This window comes from Equus caballus, chromosome 1, assembly GCF_041296265.1.
Source record: "Equus caballus isolate H_3958 breed thoroughbred chromosome 1, TB-T2T, whole genome shotgun sequence".
NCBI lineage: Eukaryota > Metazoa > Chordata > Mammalia > Perissodactyla > Equidae > Equus > Equus caballus.
The window spans coordinates 143,070,730-143,092,341 of NC_091684.1; the positions used below are offsets into that span (position 1 = coordinate 143,070,730).

Consider the following 21,612-nt stretch of genomic DNA (forward strand, 5'->3'; position numbering starts at 1 on the left):
ATTGGTCAAGAGCCCAGATTTTCAGAAAGAACTCTTCAGATCCTGATTTTTCATCTTAAACTATGTCACTGTAGACACATTAACTTCTCTGAGTTTCAGTGTCCTTATCTTATTTATTTTACATTTTTTCTTGCTTTTAAATTTTACAAGTAACACATCTCACTATGAAAAATGCAAACTCTACAGAATATATAAAGCAAAAGAAAAGTAATTGAAATCTTTAAGAACTTGAGACTTTTATAATTTTTTTTTAACAGAACTGTGGTTCACTTAATATAGGGAAGAAACCTTAGTAGAGTCTAGATTACTAGAATCCCACTGTGATAGAATGCTTTGTTTTATTTGTAGTGATTGTATCCTCTAAAGATAGTGACATTATTGACTTCAGGCTATTTGCCAAGTTGAATGCTTTCTGTGTCATCATTTGCGATGAGAAGAACAATATTGCTGAAATCAAGATTCAAGGTAAAATTTCTCACAGTATTAAAAGTTGTTTGACAGATTAGCTTTTTATTTTTTCTGCAATGCTAAAGAATATACAAATGGAGGGCTCTGAGCTGTGAAAACTGGATAATTTTATTTTATGACATACTTGGACTGCATGCTTTCTTAACTCTTTGGGATGTAGATGTTGGTCAGAATCTGATCGTCAAATTGAACCATTCATGCTGGTGTTTTGGACCATTTTGAGAATTATCCCGGAGGTGAAAAGTGATAATAATGTCAATATAGGGATCTTGTTGATGGGCTGGGATAAGTGTCAATCCAGAATTCAGATTAAGGTTTATGAATATGCTTTGTCTTAGTACAAGTGCAAAGCACCCTTATCATGAAGAACAAAACCTATAAGCCCATTATGTTCTTTTAGGCAAAAGCTGCTAAAACCGATCTAGTTTTTTTCTGACTCCATCTTTACCAGCTCATTTCTGGTAAAGGTAAAGAATATGTTTAATGAAATTCTTGAAGAACTTAAAAACTAGAAAACTAAGTTTTTTCTTTGTTCTTTCCAAACTGGCATTTCATCTATTAGTCTGAATTTGATTCATGAAACTTTTATAGCTTCTATGTAAATGACTGGATATAAGGTATAAAGGATTTACTAAAATCCCAGGATAATCTGTTTGCACCAGGTGTAGTTTTTTCAGAAGGTTGAAAGTTCAGGTAATTATTTTTTAATGAATTTATAGATTTCATTGTTTATAAAACTAAAAATATCTAATATCACAACTTATTTATCAATTGGGAGTTCAAGCATTGCTAAATTTTTAAAAATATCATCCCCCAAATAAAATTATCAAATGGAAAGAAACATCTTAAGATCTTATTATTGTAGATCTATAGAAATTATGCTAAGTGAAATAGGTCAGATGGAGAAAGTCAAATACCCTGTGATTTCACTCATAAGTGGAACAGGAAAACAACAACAACAAACACACACATAGATACAGAGATTAGATTAGTGGTTACCAAAGGGGAGGAGAGTGAAAGGGGTAATAGGGCACATATGTACGTGACAGATGGTAATTAGTCTTTGGGTGGCAAACATGATGTAGTCTACATAGAAATGGAAATATAATGATGTACATCTGTAAAAAAATAATAAAAGTCTGTCTGAAATGGAAAAAAGATCTTATTATGGTAATCTATAGAAATTATAATATAATTTTTTTTCAGGCCTCGATTCCTCTCTTTCTCTTCAGTCGAGAAAACAGTCACTATTTGCCAGACTGGAAAATATTGTTGTCACAGATATTGATCCTAATACAGTTCATAAAAAAGTAGGTGGTGGTAAATAGATCACTAATATTTTTTGATGATTGAATATGAGATTTTATTATTAAATATATTTTATATTATTAATGAAATATATTTTTATAGAAAATGTTTGTTTCTATAATGATTATAAATATAAGCCCCATTTAAATGGGACTTAATTTTGTTGTTACCCTCATGGATGGAGTACATTCAAATCTCTGCTTTTCAGGCCGTGTCAATAATGGGAAATGAAGTTTTTCGTTTTAACTTGGATTTGTATCCACATGCTACTGAGGGGGATGCCTATACTGACATGTCCAAAGTGGATGGTGTGGTATCACTGAACGTTGGCTGCATTCAGATTGTCTATCTTCATAAATTCCTCATGTCACTTCTGGTAAAATCACTATTTATAATTAATTTTTTTTTTGAGGAAGATTGGCCCTGAGCTGACATCCACCACCAATCCTCCTCTTCTTGCTAAGGAAAATTGGTCCTGAGCTAACATCTGTGCCCATCTTCCTCTTATTTTGTATGTGGGACACCTGCCACAGGATGGCTTGATGGGCAGTGCGTAGGTCTGCCCCTGGGTTTGCCAGGAATTGGCGAACCCTGGGCCACTCAAGTGGAGCGCACGAACTTAACTGCTCCCCCACTGGGCCAGCCCCTATATATTAATTTTTCAACTTAGAAATTCTTCAATAAGTCTGATAATTATGATTGCAAATCTTACAAATATTGGATTTTAGGGTGTGCATTGTTTTGATTGTAGATGGTATTTATGTATTAATGTAGAGATCAGAACCTTTCTTTAACAGTTGAAAACTGAATCATTGAATGATTTTTGTCTAAAATTATTTTTGCTGGAACATAATGAAACCAAATTCTCAAGTACAAAAACTATTGAAAATGGTTTTTTGTCTCTGTTCCTCAGTCATATAACCTGAGGCCTTTATTAGGTAGCTCATAATTATGGATGGATAATCAGTAATTCATTCTTAACTCTAGAAAAATAGGACTCAACTGAAAATTATCTATTGGGAAAAAATTAGCACATACATAAAAAGAAAATGGTGTTATTAATGATGTATTTGTTCTCTGCTTGAGTGTCGCCTTTTATACTTTGTGTCCACAGAACTTCCTGAACAATTTCCAGACAGCCAAAGAGGCTCTGAGTGCTGCCACTGCCCAGGCTGCAGAAAAGGCTGCCACAAGTGTGAAAGATCTTGCCCAGAGGAGTTTTCGTGTTTCTATCAATATTGATTTGAAAGCACCAGTTATAGTCATCCCGCAGTCTTCCATTTCCACCAATGCAGTCGTGGTAGATCTTGGATTAATCAGAGTTCAAAATCAGTTCAGTCTGGTGTCTGGTGAAGACTACTTAAACCCTCCAGTAATTGATAGAATGGATGTGCAGCTAACAAAGCTTAAGCTTTCTAGGTATGCTCTTTCAGTAATTATGGATCTAAGTATTAGTTAATGTTTTTGATGAAATTTTATGTCCACTGGAATTCATACCCAACATATTTCTGTTGCACAAAACAGTTTATTTTTTAATCAACTTTCTATTTTGAAAAATTTCAAACCTACAGAAAAATTGCAAAAATAGTACCATGAATGTGCTTATAATCTTTCACCTGGATTCACCAATTGTTTACATTTGCTTAAACTTTATGTATATGCATATTATCATTTAAGACATCTTTTTAATTTAATTTTAATTGAGGTATAATTGATGTATAACATTATATTAGTTTCAGGTGTACAACATAATGATTCGATATATGTCTGTATTGTGAAATGATCACCACAATAAGTCTAGTTAACATCCATCAGCGTACATAGTTACAAAATTTTTTTTCTTGTGATGAGAAGCTTTAAGATCTACTCTCTTAGCAACTTTCAAATATACAATACAGTATTGTTGACTGTGGTCACCGTGCTGTGCATCACATCCCAGGACTGACTTATTGTATAACTGGAAGTTAAAACACTTCTTCCTAAACCATTTGAGAATAGACGTCTTAACCCCACCCCTAAATACTCTGGCACGTGTCTCCTAAGAGCAAGAATGTTTGTTCTTTTATATAACCACAATGCAATTATCAAATTCTGGAAATTTGACACTGATATAATACTATTATCTAACTTGCAGTCAATATTCAGATTTTACCAGTTGTTTCAATAATGTCCATTATAGTGATTTTTTCCTCGGTCCAGGATTACGTAAGGCATTTAATTATATCCTATACTATTGAGGAGGATTTCTGTACTGGTAGATACTTATTCTGGAATAGTTCTTTAGCCTTCCTTTCTTGATGATGACAGTTTTGGAGAGTACAGTCTAATTGTTCCATGGAACGTCTCTCTGTTTGGTTTTGTGTGAGTGATTCCTCATGATTTAATTGAGCTTAGACATTTTTGGCAGGAATACCTTGTAAGTCATGATGTATCTGTTGGGCCCACGTCAGATAACACATGAAAGTCTGTACATAATTCATTTTAAAATCATTTTACCCTCCATCCAAGGACATTTAATTATCCTGAATAAAAAAGGGATCATTATAAGTCAAGTCCAGAAAATAATCCTGGAGAAGAGTTTTATGAAATTCCTTAGAAAATGATAACTGTCCTTCTTGCTATTTCTTTGATTCTCTGTACCAATGTACATTATCAGACCTTGAACAACAGTATTGAATGATTTCCCCATGTCTTCAACAATATGAGTTTCTTTTCAAATTGTGTTCAATTTTTCACCTGTCTACTGTTTAAAGAAAAAGTTTTCTTAATGGCTGATTGTATATCATATATTTTAATCTGTCCCTGCTAGTGTATTATAGATTAAATTAATTACAGATTGAGATTAGAAAACACTCAAACTGCACTATTTCAAATCAGAGTTTAGAGCAGCAACTTTTGACTTTGTGTTCTTTTAATGATATGTTGCATTTCCCCTTATATTTGTGCATATATATCAATTATATTTTTCATTAGGACAGTGATCCAGCCAGGCATCTCCCATCCTGATATTCAGCTATTGTACCCAATTAACTTGGAGTTTTCTGTAAATCGGAATCTAGCTTCCTCTTGGTACCACAAGGTACCTGTTGTGGAAATTAAAGGACATCTTGAGTCAATGAATGTAAGTATATGAGTGAAAAGAACTTGTTACTGAAATTTTAGAGTCTGAAGACTTTCTCAATATAAATCCATATAACGTGGAATTTTTTACTAATGAGAGTAAGAAAAAATTCAGTAAGATGTCCAACAAGATCTATATTATTTTTAGTAGAATTTAATCTTTAATTAAGCATTGCTTAACTTTTAAATGTGCTACATGTACACATTAGCGGAGATCTGTATGTACATTGCTTATTAGCATATTATATTACATCTTCTGTATATTATATACACCTACTCTTATTTTTAGGCATGTCTAAGTACCCCTAAGATAATTATAGCACTGAGGGAAATACCTATTTTTTTATCTGAAGATAGCTTTTTAATTTCATTGGAATGTTATTGTTTAAAAAGTGGAATTTATGTGTTCTTTGAATTTCTCACTTTTTTTTAAGTGATCATATTTCTTTAATCATTATTAACTTTCACTAAAGATAGTATAAGTTAAGTAGATACACTCATAAATCTCATTATTTTTCTCCACTTTCTCATCTTTGAAAATAAAAATTTTAACATGAAATAAGTAGTAAAATAATTGAATATGTAGTGATTATATAATTTTTCAGTCAATGTTAAGATTATTTTGTCCTTTGTATTTTGTTACTAGGAATTTATTTTCTATATTAAAATTGTTTCACTTTAAAATGAAGTATCTGTCTTTTCTTTTAATATAATCTTTTACAGGTTAGTCTAAATCAAGAAGATCTTAACCTTTTGTTTAGAATACTAGCAGAAAATCTTGGTGAGGCTACTGAAGACTTGAATAAAGTGAAACCAGGAATACAAAAGACAGGTAAGAGACTGACAGTAGTGGCATAATACATGTGTCTATTTATTTTACAATTTAGTAGGGGAGACAGTAAATATGAAGTAAACAAATATATTTTTACAAGTTGTGATTTGTATTACCAAGAAAACAAGAAAGATGCTGTTGAATAAAACCATAGTTTGAGATGATTGACTCTTTTTGGTTAAGCAAACAGTCAGTTATAGGTGCAGACTTTTTTCTAAGTTGCGTTAAGTTAGGAGGAAGCCATAAAGAAGAGTTTCAAACCAGTGGTGGATTCCTGGAATAATTACTGAATTTGCACGTATGGAAAAAAATGTTTAAAGTTGGCACTAGGCTATGGTAGCATACTTCATCTGGTTTTAAATAAGGCTTAGTAGTGAAATATCTGTAAGAAACATCTGAAAAATTACTACTCAGCAAAAATACTGAAAAAATTGTACTGCAGTAAAAATGCAAAGAGAATTTGAATTATTATCTACAATGGTCCTTTCGAGTTAAAGGTAAAATAACTACCAGATTTATTTTTTTAAGCTATTTTAAATGTGTATATATACACATACAGACATATATAATCTTTATTCAAATGGTACCATCCTACATGTGTGTATGTGTGTATTTCTGCACTTTACTTTTTTTTTTAATTAACAGTTTATCTTGGTGTTCATTCCATATCTATATCTATACTATGTATAGATCTGCCTCTTTCTTTTTAATAGCTGCCTGGTATTAAATTCTGTTGAAGTATCATAATTTATTTAGGAAGTCTCTATTGATGGACATTTCAGGTTGTTTTCAATCTTTCACTCTTACCATGTTGCATTAAATATTCTTGTACATATACTTTTACAAGTGCATGTGTATCTGTAGGAGAAATACCAGGACTACTGGATTAAAGAGTATTTAACTTTTACTAATTTAATTCAAATTAATAATTAATTAAAATTGATTTCATTGACAATTTTGACAGATCTTGCCATTTGCCTCCCATAGAACTTGTATTAATTTTGCGCTCCCATCAGATTGTTTTTCTATACCTTTTCTAACACAGCAGATCATCAGACTTTTAAATTTTTGCCACTTTGCTAAGTGAAAAATGGTGTCTCACTCTATTTTATCACTGAAGAAATTTTTTTTACCATATGTTAGTATATGTAGTAAAGTGCACAAATCTTAAGTGTATAATTCAGTGAATTTTTACATCTGGCTACACCTGTGTTATCACCGTGATAAGATACAGAACATTTCTAGCACAGTGCCCCAGGAGGCCTCCCTATGCCCTTCCCAGTCAGTACCAAATGCCTGCTCTGCCCACAGATCCACCTAGAATGAACTGCCATTCCATTTTGTAATACCATAGATAGATTAGTTTTGCTTCTTCTTGAATTTCATGTAAATAGAGTAATACAGAATTTACTCTTTGATTTTTGGCTTCTTTCATTCATCATTGTTTGTGAGATTCATCCATGTTGTTGTATGCAGCAGTATTTTGTTCTTTTTGTTTCTGTGTGGTATTCATTATTTGAATGTATCAGTATTTATTTGATCCATTCTATCTTTGATGATCCTTTGGGTTGTTTCCTCTTTTTGACTTTCATGCATAAAGTTGCTGTGAATGTTACTGTATGTGTCTTTTGCATGCTTACATACTGTTTTCTTTTGGTTATATAGCCAGACGTAGAATTACTGCATCATGTGTTAGGCGCATGTTTACTTTCAGAAACTCATGCCAAGTTATACCAAATAGTTTTCCAAGTGGTTGTACCAATTTACTTTCCTATCAGCAATGTATGAGAGTTCCAGTTGTGTCACATTTTCACTAGTACTTGGTATTGTCAGTATTTTTAAATTTAGCCATCCTGGCGAATATGCAGTGGTACCTCCATGGTTTTTATATGTACCCTGATTACTAATGAAATTGGAAACCTTTTCGTATGATTATTGGCCATTTGAATATCCACTTTTTTGACATGACTATTCAAGTCTATTGAGCATTATTTTTATTGAGATGTTTGTCTTTTTTCTTATTGATGTATAGGAATTCTTTATTTATTCTGGATATGAGCCCTTTCTGGTTATATGTGTTATATGTGTTGGTATGTGTGGAGAAATGTCTTCTCCCTGTCTTTGATTTACCTTTTCTCTATCTTAATTGGTCTTTGTGAATAGAAATAGTTAACTGTAATGAATTCCAATTTACCATCTTTTAAAATGATCAGTGCTTTTTATTAAAGAAATCTTCACCTATTCCAAGAATTGTTTTGTAAAAGCAAAATATTTGCTAGAATTACTTCCCCTGGATCACATTATGTTTGCAATAGTGCTGGAATAAGGGGATAGTTAAGAAGTCTGGCCCTATTTTTGCTTTCTCAAAAATAATTGACAGGAGTGGTTTTCCTTATGGGTTTCTGATATAGTTCATGCTACAGAATTCCTTTGTGTTATGTTAGTGATCATAGATAATGTTAACTGGAATAATATTAATAAATAATGTAATGATATTGAGGGTTAGTTGAGGGTAAAGGCTATAAAGTCAGACTGATGAGTTTGGGCTCTACCATTTGCCATCTCTGTGACTCTGAGAAATGTACTGAATCTGTCTGAACCTTAATTTTCTCATCTGTGAAATGAGCACAGTAAAGTTTTTATCCCAAAAGGTTGTTGTAAGAATTAAACGAGACAATCCATGTACAGCCCTTAGCACAGTGTCTGCACAGAGGTAAGCACTTAGCAGCGATAGCTGTTACTGGTTTTGTTTATTACAGCTTGGAAAGCGATTTTATTGCATTTCAGAGTGTGAATTTCAGCACATCATCATCATACTCATATAGCTTTACATTTGCTTCTTGGTATGGCATAAGAGGCTCTAAACATTTCCCCCCCCGCCTTTTTTTCTTTTCTAGCCTTAATTCTTATTATCCTCCTCATGATTTAGTTAGATTAAACTCCATTCTGTTTCCAAAACCTATCATGGTGTGTTATCTATATGTGGTTTTCCACAATCTCTTAACTTATTCTTGAAGTCGCCGCTGTGTGAGGGAGTCCTTCAGCTCTACTTGAATGATAATTCCCCTATTAAGCCTTTCTTGACCTCCCATAACAATGTCATGCCTAGTTCTGTGCTTTTTGAACATTTTATATAGAATCTATTAGCATTTGTCGACTTAATCTGACTAGGTGTAGCCTCCTTATTTTGGTTCCTTGTATTTTAAATGTGTATGTCTCTTCTGCTAAACTCTGAGTTTTCTAAGGGCTGGAGCTGCGTATTACAGATTTGTGGACTTTCAGTGCTGGTACCAGGTCTAGAGTACTGGTATTTAAGTCCTCAATGAGTATTTGTGGAGAAATGTGTGAATAGAAGTGAATGAATTTCTTTTAAATGTCTTTAGGTGAACCTAAAGAGCCACTTGAAACCTCTGTGTCACAACAAGATGTACGTGCTTTACAAAGTACTTTAACAGCTGGAGTGGAAGAAATTAAATCTGTAGACATCATTAATATGGTGCTCAATTTTGAAATCAAAGAGGTGTGTAATTTTCATCTATTTTTATAAAGAGATGAATAAATAATGGATATTTGGAATTATCTCTACTAGAATAAACTTGTAGATTATTGATATGGATGAAAAGAAATCTTACATAGACTATGATTTGTATGTAGCAGTAATGTTTTAAAATTTGAGAGTATGAGTTATATTTGAGGGATCTGATACTTCACAGAGAAAATGGTAGCATGTCCTATGACATGCTTTTCAAATGATTTTAGGACAGTTGGAATGTGGCTTGCTTTGGATTTCATGTAGGAAAGGGTGGAAAGGGAAACAGTGACAGAGAAATCCTTTGCAAACTTTAGAAACCCTTATAGAATAAAACACAATATGTCTGCATTTTTTAAATGTCATGTTACCACTATCTGCTTTCCATCTGTAGATTCTTGAGGAAAGGTTAAATGGATTTTCCTCTTCTGTATTCACACATTCAGCAAATATTCATTGCATGTGCTAAGTGCTGAGGATACAGAAGTAAAAGGCATAGACTCTGAACTCAAACAAGGAATCAAACAAAATTTTTGTAAGTGCTCCCGTTAAAACGTGCCCAGGGTGCTTGTGGCAGTGATGGGGGGCGGGGGTAAGTCTAAGCCACCTGAGAGGGACAGGGAAGATTTCTTGGAGGAAGTGACATTTGAGTTGAGTTTTAAAGAAGAGTGAGATGTAGTCTGAGAAAAGGAGATCAGGAAAGGGGCTGGGGCAAGGTAGAAAGAGGAACAGGCATAAAGATGTGACTATGTGAGAAAGCGTAGTAGATACAGGGACTTGCAGGACTGCCTTCAGAATCTCTTCATCATTAACTAGTTGTATAGAAGTTATGTTCTTTCTCTGAGTTAAAAATAATAAATTTTTAAATAAATGAATTCTATTTTTTGATCTGAAATACGTACTTTGAAACTAACTTCTTTCATGTTAAACCTCTGCTATTTTTCTGGTTAATATTAGAGTTATTGAACATTTTTAAGCTTTGATAAATGAAACGTTAATAGATGAATTTTTCTATTTGCTAATGGGCTTCATTAACATATGTACATAGAAAACTCATAAGTTCTTATAATATCATTTGCAATACATATTATTAAAGTTCCCTTCCGTTAAAACAGTGATTGGAATGGGGGGAAACAATTTGCCTCCTTCCCTCAGGCCAACATTTGGCACTGTCTGAAGACATTTTTGGTTGTCACTATCTGGGGAGAGGGGGCCACTGGCAACCAGTGGGTAGAGACCAGTAATGCTACTAAACATCCTGCAGTACACAGGACTGCTCATCAGCACAAATAATTATCCCGCCCAAAATGTCAGTGGTGCCAAGGTTGAGAAATCTTGCTTTAGGAGTACAGTTATGCATTGCATAATGATATTTTAGTCAACGACGGACTGCATATACAAGAGTGGTCCCAGCAGATTAGTACCATATAGCTTGAGTGTGTGGTAGGCTATACCATCTATGTTTGTGTAAGTACACTCTGTGATGTTCACACTATGACAAAATCTCCTAATGATACATTTCTCAAAACATACCCATGTTATTAAGCAACACATGACTATAGTATAAAAATTGACCATTTATCTCACAGATTTTCAGATGAAAAGCCATCCATCAGACTAGGACTTCTGGGAATTAGGCAGAACTACTTTTTTTTTTTTTTAAACTTTACCTTGAAAACTACTAGAATATAGTGGCAGTGTTTCAAAAGCCTGAACAAGTAAATGTGTCTTCCAAAGTAAATAACACTAGGCAATTTCCAGACACAAATAGAAGTAAATATCTTTACATTGTACAAGTTCTTTGGTTATATCACCCTGAGTGGTTATTAAATTGTTGACTTATCCTCATTGTATATTAGGGAAATAGTTTGTGGTAATACTGGTACTTTTGTCTAGGTTGTGATTACTTTGATGAAAAAAGCAGAAAAGAAAGGAAGGCCTATACATGAACTAAATGTCCTGCAGCTTGGAATGGAAGCTAGAGTTAAAACTTATGACCTGACTGCTCAAGCTTATCTAAAAAAAATTAGCATGCGATGCTTTGAGTTTGCTGGTAAGTGTGAAGTATAGTCTGTAAATTATCTGTGTAATAGACAGATGGTCCCTACCTTTTTATCAACATTAAGCATATTTATTAGTCACCATAATTATTTAAATTTCTTACATCGATACAAAGGAATTTTATATTTTAAAATTTATTATTTATGTAGTTATTTATCACAAAGTAAGAATATATCTAAATATATATCTATATTTAGTGTGAAGTAAAATGTATCTTAAAGAAAAATGAAGCCTCTATCTCCAATGTCCATACATAACACTTCAGTACTTGTAAAAGGTAACATTTCATTATAACTATTCTACGAGAACTGGTATATTAGGAAATCAGAACCCAAGTACAATACCCAGGTGTAGAACCCAAGGACCCTTTTTGAAAAGATGAGTTAATTTACTAGGAAGTAACTTTTTATGTGGTTTTTATTTATTTTTAAATTACATCAGTGTTTTATTATTTGTTTTTAATGACATTAATATATCCTTATGAAAAAGAAAAGTTATACAATACAGAAATATATAGAGAAAAAATTTAACATCGCCTTGTAGTCACACTCCCTTACCCCCAAATCAACACTAAGTTATTGAGTTATTCTTTAGCAGGTATCCTCAACCTTTCAAATGCACTTTCTAAAAACTGCATCAAGCTAACTTTTAAAGTTGCTATGGATGTTTAAAGTTTACAGGAACTCTATGAGGTAACTTTAAAGTAAAGCAGACTTGTATTGAGAGTAATCCCTAGTTTATGTATTTTATGACATTATTCTTTAATGTATTCTGATTTGTTTAAATGACTGATACCAGTAGTACGAAATGTTACAAGAGTTGTAATTGGCTGGTGCTGGTTTTTTGTTTTTTTTTTTTATAGAGTTCTTTCCTTCTTTTTTTTTCAAAGCCAGTTTTATTGAGGTATGATTTATATACAGTCAAATTCACCCTTTTTAGTATACAATTCTGGGAGTTTTGACAAACATGCATTTGTGTAACTAGTCTATTTTAAAATACATTTGAAATGTTTAAAAGACTTACTGGAGCTACCCTGTCTTTTTCTCTTTTAGACTCTAAAGGAGAACCTCTTCACATTATTAACTCTTCTAATGTAACTGACGAACCCCTTCTGAAAATGCTGTTGACAAAGGTACCTGGTTGTATATCTAGAACTCTTTAATATTTGAATATGTGAAATTACGTAATTTCTCCATATTTAATATTTCAGTTTTCTCCCCTAAAGTTTTTCATTCTAAAACTGGTTGATTATAGTGAATTATGCAAGCGTCTGAAAATCCTGGATAATTTCAGTAACCTTCTGAGTTAACCCTAAGTTGTTGAATAAGTGGGAGTATACAAAGTTCCATTGTATCCGAAGCAAAGTTCGTTGTGATCTAGATATACTAGCATTTTTCGCTACTGTTAGCATTAAGTAGGATAAGGAATTTGAGTTTTTGCTTCTATAAATGTGAGAAATGCTTATATGGTCAGTTTTTCTGGCGTGTTCTTCTTTGCCTTTAAGAAATATGTTTATAGTGTTTTCATAGCGTACTTTGAAAAGTAAAGTATATATATATATATTTTTTTCAATATGTGAATTTTTAATATTTGCAACGCAGTGGTTTAATCCTTCACTATTTTTAGGCAGACAGTGATGGACCAGAATTTAAAACCATTCATGAAAATACCAAACAGAGACTAAAGGTAAATCTTTTCTAATTCATTATAAGGCTAGCGTATATTAATTATTAAATCTAGCTTCATAGCCATCTTCAGTTTTGAGATTGTGAGTTCTAAAATTAGAATAAGGGTGGCCATAATAATAGATCTAATCTTGTTGATAAAAGAAATGGATATGGAGTTGAAATAAAATTCTTAGAAAAATTGGTTTGATTTCCTAAGAGATTATTTCCCAGATATGAATTAATGATTCCTTGATGAGTACACAAATAATACAGTTTTTAGGGAATTTTATTCACTATGGTTATTTGGCCTAATGTTGATGGAAACATTAAATGTTTGAATTATATACTGACTTTAGGATAAGAATAAAATTAAGGACAAAGCTGAAAGCACAGCTCAGTACAGACATTACTCGTAGTCCATTTGAGCTTGTATAGTCTGCCTTGGAACCCTCTGAAATGTGATTGACCTAAGGCCTGATAATACTTCCTATCTCTTTACTTAAAACCCATCATGTTCTGTTGCAGTTAAAATTACGATTGGGTGTGGGAGAGGGCAGAGTGTAAGGACTGACATTGTAATAGTGAATTGTAATTATTCATTCTTAAAAAATAAAAAAAGGACTTAATTGAACTATTCTTGTGCTACTTCTAAATGTTGAAACTTAATATAAAAATGTCAGCATATCTGAAATCTGCTTCTCTAATTGTTCATTATCTTAGGTTTCATTTTCATCCTTAGACTTAGTACTTCATTTGGAAGCTTTACTCTCCTTCATGGATTTTGTATCATCTGCTATTCCATCCTCTGAACCTTCCTATTCTGAGAAGGAATCTGAGCTGAAACCACTTATGGGGGAGTCCAGAAGTATTGTTGTCAAAGCTGGTATTAACTTTTAAGTCATGGTCTAATACTTTCTCTCTGAACTTTAATAATTATATAATAACTTGTATTTTCAAGCTAAGGTAAATATTTTTTAGCACCTTAATGCTACAGCTGCTCTGACAGATTAGATTAGTTTCAAAAGAAAGCAAAATTTATCCCTATGGTATTATAGAGTAATTTAGTGAAGCATTTAAAATAAATGTTTAATATTAATCATGTATTTATATTTGATTTCACTGTCTAGCTTTTACATAAAATTAACTTGTATATACTTTGCATCAATGTCTCTGCAGCCTTCACGCCAATGAAAGTGAGAGAAGAAGAAATTAAAATATGAATATGATCATGCGTAACAAAGGCCCATTTCAATAAAATAAGTCAAGTAAACCTACCTGGTGCTCAGCAATTTTAAGTGCAGGACACACAAGGAAGAATCTCATGGAAGAGACAGACTCACTTTGGTTTCTAACCACAATTGAATTTAAATCACATACATATATGGGCACATGTGCCTCAAGTATATGACTTGTGCTGTGAAATATTAGATATGATGTATCCTGAGTGAACATGGGCTTGTGTTTAAGTCAAATATCATTTTAATTATTTTTCTTTCATATCATATGATGTAAAATTACTAACATCTAGTAATTTAATTTTCAGACCATTACCTGTTTGAGTTATATCTTATTACTGGCATCTTTAAAATGTAAAACTGATAGTAATATTAGATCTGATACAAGGATCAGATTTTTTTTTTAACCAAAGAGCAGAGCAATACTTTTGCTATAAACTAGAGTAAAGGAGTTTTACCTTCTTTGTCTTTAATGTACTTGTTACATTAATATCCATGGACATTCTTTTCTATATACCATATACATACATACATACACACACACAATTGAATAAATGAAGAAGCAATGTTGAAGCTCATGATAAACTACAAAAAATATTAATCCAAAGAAACAGTCTTCTAGTTATGCTGTATACTTGGTTTTTATGGTTTCATTATGCTACTTTAAATCTTAAGGGAAAAAATCCTATTATCATCTTAGTGATTAAGGACTGGCGTTCCCATGTTTTTACAGTTTAATAGGAAAAGGTCTGTTTCCCTCACACAAGAAAAATCTCCTAAATGTATCAATCAGGAAATGGACTAAAGTAGATTAAGGGAATCACTTGATTATGATGCTTATACACGTGCACACGCACACAAACACACAAAAAGATTTTTTTGTACTTTTTTAACTTTAGCCCTTTATGTTTATGTCTCATAGAATTTATTTTAGAATTTTTCATGCAGAAACAGAGTACAATCTATAGAAATTGGTTCTACTAATGTATTATGTATCATAATTAACTATCTACTTTATTAACTATTCATCACTATTCCAGTTTTTCATGAAATATTCTTTGTGATCTAATATATGATATGAAAAGGAGTTCAGAATTAAAATTTGGGACCAATAGAATTCTAGAATTCTAATACGGAGGATTTTCTTTTTTCCCAGAAGAAAAATTATAATAAACTTTCCATCTAGCAAATTGTGCTTTCAAGGTGCTATTAAAAGTTGCCTTTATTCTTAATTTGGAGGGGAATATACTAGTTTCTGTCCGATTGGCATTTGAAAATTGATTCAAAATCCGTATTAATTGTATGTAATCTTAATGGAAGCCTTTTTGGTTCTTCATAGTTCATAATGTACTTTTATTTTAGTGAATTTGAGATTATTTTGTGTTGTGTCATTTTTGCACTTTGCTAATCACAAGGTTTCTATTACGTTTTAGTATCCAGCAGCACTTCTCAAGATGATGTGTTTGATTTAAAGATCATAGCTGAATTGAATGCATTTAATGTCTTTGTCTGTGATCAGAAGTGTAACATTGCAGATATTAGAATACACGGTAAGTAGTTATTCCTTAGTGTAGGTATTTCTGGTTTTTTACATAGACCTCCAGGAAGAATGAGCTTGTGCATGGTAGATTTCTCATGAGTCATCTTTTGGTTTACTTATTTTAAAGTCTCCTGAAAACTTTTCAGAGATGTATTTTGAAATGGTAGAAGTAAATTTGTTATGGTTCATGACTGACATGAGACATTCCTTATGTATTTAAAAATTTTCAGAATAAGTCTAAGGCTTAATATCTTACATTCTGTTTGCGTTTTCAGAATAATATAACTTTAATTGAAACTGAGAAATGAATATCATGATACCATCTCACTGGGTAAAGAAAATGTCATTATCCTTATTTCCCTTGTCTTTTGTGTATACATAGCATCAGGAAAAGAAGTTTCTAAGAGAAATTTTTATGTTTTACTCATCATTAGTCAATATAAGGATGAGTTCAGATTATACTGTGGGTTCTGGACCCAGCCTGCCAAGGTTCAGGTTTTGGCTCTAATACTTACTGGCTAAGCTTGAGCAAATTAATTTACTCTTCTGTGCCTTAGTTCCCGGTCTGTAAAATGGAGATAGTTATGATAATTATTCATAGGGTTGTTGTGAGGATTAAGTTTACACATTTACATATATTTAGAAAAGTGCCTGGTACATAGTAATCAGTTTAAAAAGGTTAAGAAATCAGTTTCATTCAACAAATTTTACTAAGTATCTATTTTATGGGTGGCATGATAATGGTTTGGGCTTATTACCGGGTCTTAGCCACAGGCATTCTCTCTACTGAGAACAGTTTTAGAAATCACCCGGCCTTTAGAAATCATGGGAATGCCAAAAAGTGTTTTGGAGGGAAATCTTATAAGATTGTATTTTAGATACAATTTATTGTAGAAAGAATAGTACTTATTCATCAGATTATATTCATTTATGCTTAGTTATTGGAGCAGTAGTTTTCATAATATAATAACTGTTTGTAGATGGCTGTTTAACAAACATTATCTGTCTTCCTAAACGACCACTTCTGATCTTGCCAGCGCACAGGATATTTGTGTTTACAGACTTGTGATTAATTTCCTTTGAAATCCGGTTTCTTTTGTTTGACAGTTTTTACAGCTTTCATGTATAAGATGCCAGTAGCACTTAAAGATATTGTAATCTTTCTTAGATATCTCATACAGAGAGATTGATATCTTTAATATGTCTAATAGAATTTTTATTCATTCTATATCTTGGTAGTGTATTATTGAACTTAAATACCACTGAATTTGTTCACTTGCATTGGGTAGAAAGTTTGTAACTTTTATGTTTCCCATAGGAATGGATGCCTCTATTTCTGTGAAGCCAAAGCAGACTGACATGTTTGCCAGACTTAAGGATATCATAGTTACAAATGTTGATTTGCTGTCTATTCACAAAAAGGTAATTAAAAGATAGGCTTCTATATTGAAATTTATTTTTGTTCTTTGGGTTTGAGATGCCTTTATTCATTTGTTCAGTATGTGTTTATTAATTGTTGTGCGTCAGGCACTTTGTTAGGGATTGGGCATGAATGTGGTCATTGTCTGCTTTCACATTGTATGTACACTAGGTGATTTGTAAAAGTTATTTCTGACCAATTAGGTAATTGATATTTCCATGGTAAAATGATTTTTATAGAAATAGGAAAAAGTTATTGTCAAGTAAAATGTTTTTAATAATTTGTTGAAGATTGAATTAAATGGTACTTCTTTATATAGAAAGGTTTCTGTAATTAGGAAACTTATTTATAATACATGGATACAGTTCTTCTGATGTAACAACCAGCTAATTTCATACTTTTAGGCTGTCTCTATTTTGGGAGATGAAGTCTTTAGGTTCCAAATGACTCTTTTTCCAGACGCTACAGAAGGAAAGGCCTATGCTGATATGTCTAAAGTAGATGGCAAACTTAGTCTCAAAGTGGGTTGTATTCAAATTGTTTATGTTCATAAATTCTTCATGTCTCTTTTGGTAAGTTTATTTTTAAAATATATTTATTTCTCATTGAGGCCTAAATATCTTTGCCTATACATCTAATCTAGATAGTCTAACTCTTTACTAACAGGGCTGTGTGATAAATACCCAAATGCTAAACAGAATATTATATATTGTTAAGGAAATCCTTTACATGATGGGTAACCAAATGAATTTTTTCATTTGGTTATCATTATTTTGAACATATAAACTATCATTCTTTAACACTTCCATAGTTATGTATTTTAAAAGTACTTTTTGATGTTTTAAGTTAGGGCTTTTCAGTGTTATGTGTTCTATGAAATACTCTTAAAGGTATTTAGCTAAAAGAAATTTTTAAGGAGCTCATCAGGCATTTGAAAGACTAATACTGGAACTTACACAGCTTCTGATTATAATTGTGATCAGCAAGGCCAAAAAATTCTTTTCTTCTAATTATTTATTTCCATGTAAGTGTAAAACTTAAGGTTTTTTTCCCACGTAAGTATCCAACTGAAGAGTTTAAATATGCCTATGCCTCTTAGCAGAGCTGTTAATCAAAGCTTACAGGTCATGGATTTCTACCTAAACCATCATGTTTCATTTTTCTGGAAAGCATCTTATTTGGAGGGGGGAAGTTTAAGTCGCTTTGTATTATTAACAGATGAACATCAAGAATATTGCTTCTAAGAACGATCTTCATTGGGGAAAAGTCTTTTCTGTTTTTAGTTGAAATTGAGATGAAATGCATCTTACTCTAACTAAAGAAGTTTTGATTCTTATTAATGATTGCAAGATTGTAGATGCTTTAAGCATCTTTCTTATGCTTGAGTACACACAAAAAAGAATCTTCAGAAATAACCTGACAAAATCTTAGTTTCTAAGAATAAACTTTTTTCCTGTGACCTAGAGGTACAGAATTGAACCCACTTCTGGAGAAGTAAAGTGCTCTCCACCATCTCTTTTACTTAAATTCGAATTAAAAATAACCAACATTCATGAGCAAAAAGGAGGTATAAAAAAGAATTGTTACCAATATTTGTCATAAAAACCAAGTAATTCTGAAATATATAAATGAAAATTAAAGGACTCTTCCTTCCTAGAGGGAACTATTGTTAATTTCTCAAAGTGTATCTTTCTAGACTTTACTCTCTCCATGTACACAATCATAAATCACATCTCTTTTATATTACCTGTTTTATTTAGTTTTTCATTTTAAAGTAAATGCTTTTTAAAGTTTCTCCTTTTTTAAATAAATCTTGTTTTTTTGGAATTCTGAATATCAGTCTCTTTCAACAGAACTTCCTCAACAATTTCCAAACTGCCAAAGAAGCTTTGAGCGCAGCCACAGTCCAGGCTGCAGAAAGAGCTGCTTCCAGCATGAAAGACTTGGCTCAAAAGAGTTTCCGCCTTTTGATGGATATCAATTTGAAAGCACCAGTTATTATCATTCCTCAGTCTTCAGTGTCACCTAATGCTGTTATAGCAGATCTGGGTTTAATCAGAGTTGAAAACAAATTTAGCTTAGTTTCTGTAGGACATTATTCTCTTCCCCCAGTCATTGACAAAATGAACATCCAGCTCACTCAGTTGAAGCTGTCCAGGTATAAATACATAATCCAATTTTGTATTACTTACTAGAAATAGAATTTTCATAGAATCTTTGCCAGGGGTAAAATACTCTAGTGATTTGTGGTTCTCATTCCTTAATTCTTCTAGTTATGAAAACTTGACCTTTGGTTTGTGGTCAGTGGTTAATAGTAACGCACCTCATAGAATCTGCATTTGTCTTACTAAATTTAAATGTGATTTTTTTCCATTCTCTAAAAATTCCCTGTGATAAAATTATAGTTTGCTCAATAATACTTCATTTAGATTTATTTATTTGTTTTTTACTTTGCACATAGCTGTCTTTTGTAGATTAGAGAAAACTTAAAATGTGATAAAATTTGAGATTTATTTCTCATTTCCAAACCTTGTCATATTTGGGAATTTTCACTGAGTTATCTAAAGGATTATTCAATCCAAATGGGAACGTGTTGGCTCTGTTGAATGACAAGAGTACCATTTGGCTGTGCAAATGGTTGTTGGCAGGCAAGCTGGAAATGACTATTACCATGTTTGTTTAACTTCTAGGTTTGGTGAGTTTTCCCCTTTGAGTTTGGAGAAGTACCAATAACCTAAAACTAAGGACTAAGTAGACCATCACTCTCTTTGTCCTCCAATTTTAGGAGGAGGTAACATTTGTTTGTATGGCTTGTACTAGTTGCTAATATTAAATCGTCTTTGTGAAAGATAGTAAATAGTGCAGTAGTCATACGTTAAGAAATATTTGTCTTTGAAGTCAGGACTACATAGGCTTTGTTTCAGATAGCTCCACATATAAACTTCTTTATTCTGATTTGAGTTGATTTGTGAAAAGAAGCATGTTCTGAAAGAATTCTGATAGCAGCTTTCAGGGTTTAGGAAAATGGTATGTGGAAACTATTACAGAATATGATAGTGTTCATTTTAAAATGTAAATTTCAAAAATGTAAAATAAGTTCTTGTTTATCTTTCAGAACTATTTTGCAGGCTGGCTTGCCACAGCATGACATTGAAATTTTAAAACCAGTCAATATGCTTTTGTCCATTCAGCGAAATTTAGCAGCAACATGGTATACGCAAATTCCAGGGATGGAGATCAAAGGAAAACTAAAACCTATGCAGGTAAGAATATGTACAAAGTATATGAAAATTGTTATATAGGCTTTTATCATTGATCACAGTACAGTTCTAGTGTACATCAGAAGTGATGATGCGTTAAAGGGAATACTTTGCTAGCTGAAAATGAGATTATCCTAGTCTCCCACACTTTTCTTTGTTTCATTTTAGTCAGATATTTGGTAAAGCCATCAGAAAATCTGAGATAAAACCTATTGGAGTCTATTGAAAATATTATTAGTAATTTTAGAAAATTTTATTAAAGTTTTAAGGCAGTGTAATTATGAAAGTATAAAGTGATATTTAGATATTGCATTCAGACACCTTAGTATTTTTAATGTATAGAAGTACTCTTTTAATTAGAAAAAGTGGACATTTTAGGGCCTGGCCCCATGGCAGAGTGGTTAAAGTTCTACGCACTTTACTTTAGCAGCCCGGGTTCGCAGGTTCAGATCTTGGTGCAGACCCACTCCACTCATCAGCCATGCTGTGGAGGCATCTCACATACAAAATAGAGTAAGATTGACATGGATGTTCGCTCAGGGCTAATCTTCCTCAAGCAAAAAAAGAGGAAGAATGGCAACGGATGTTAGGTCAGGGTGAATCTTCTTCACCAAAAAAAAATGAAAAATGGACATTTTAAATAGGTGAATATGTTTATTTGGTAAGCATATAAATACAGCAGTATTTTTAGTAGTGTGATTAGCAGGTCATCTGTAGGCTCATGGGAAGAGATGATACTGGTCAAAAATGGTCATGGAAGTGTAGGGATCCTATGATTCTTATGCCGGTATATGAAACTGTTGAAGCCAAACAGTAAGGGATAGGGGCAGGGAAGGAGTGACTAAATGATAGAGTGTGTGGGGCCAGCCTCTGTGGCCTAGTGGTTAAGTTTGGCACACTCTGCTTCGGCAGCCCAGGTTTGGTCCCTGGGTGCAGACCTATACCACTCATCAGTGGCCATGATGTGGTGACTCACATACATAAAGAGGAAAATTGGCAACAGATGTTAGCTCAGGGTGAATCTTCCTCAGCAAACAAAACAAAACAAAACAAAACCCCAATAGAGTGTGTGAATTAGTAGTTTAGTGCTTTTTGATATTTAACTCTGGTTATTTCAGAGTTAATTCTAAGATAAAACAGGAGGAATGAAAGGAGCAGTGTTCTACAAGAGA

The 21,612-nt window shown here is 32.6% G+C and overlaps 1 protein-coding gene across 6 annotated transcripts in view; it reads left to right on the top strand.

Moving 5' to 3' along the window:
* VPS13C (vacuolar protein sorting 13 homolog C) overlaps positions 1 to 21,612 on the top strand; it is a 170,788-nt gene that overhangs the window by 80,793 nt on the left and 68,383 nt on the right. For 5 of the 6 annotated variants that reach the window (XR_011426108.1, XR_011426104.1, XR_011426105.1 and 2 more), the window contains 16 exons: positions 349 to 465; positions 1,675 to 1,778; positions 1,985 to 2,152; positions 2,891 to 3,195; positions 4,750 to 4,897; positions 5,620 to 5,728; positions 9,112 to 9,248; positions 11,154 to 11,310; positions 12,371 to 12,450; positions 12,945 to 13,004; positions 13,706 to 13,868; positions 15,654 to 15,770; positions 17,079 to 17,182; positions 17,585 to 17,752; positions 19,034 to 19,338; positions 20,296 to 20,443. Coding sequence is in view for 3 of the 6 variants with exons in the window: in XM_023616352.2 (XP_023472120.2) it covers positions 349 to 465; positions 1,675 to 1,778; positions 1,985 to 2,152; positions 2,891 to 3,195; positions 4,750 to 4,897; positions 5,620 to 5,728; positions 9,112 to 9,248; positions 11,154 to 11,310; positions 12,371 to 12,450; positions 12,945 to 13,004; positions 13,706 to 13,868; positions 15,654 to 15,770; positions 17,079 to 17,182; positions 17,585 to 17,752; positions 19,034 to 19,338; positions 20,296 to 20,443 (2,390 nt within the window). In the remaining 3 variants the exon portion in view is untranslated. Of the gene's footprint in view, positions 1 to 348; positions 466 to 1,674; positions 1,779 to 1,984; positions 2,153 to 2,890; positions 3,196 to 4,749; positions 4,898 to 5,619; positions 5,729 to 9,111; positions 9,249 to 11,153; positions 11,311 to 12,370; positions 12,451 to 12,944; positions 13,005 to 13,705; positions 13,869 to 15,651; positions 15,771 to 17,078; positions 17,183 to 17,584; positions 17,753 to 19,033; positions 19,339 to 20,295; positions 20,444 to 21,612 lie in introns of all 6 variants that reach the window. The other variant, XM_070235531.1, reaches the window with a different exon arrangement.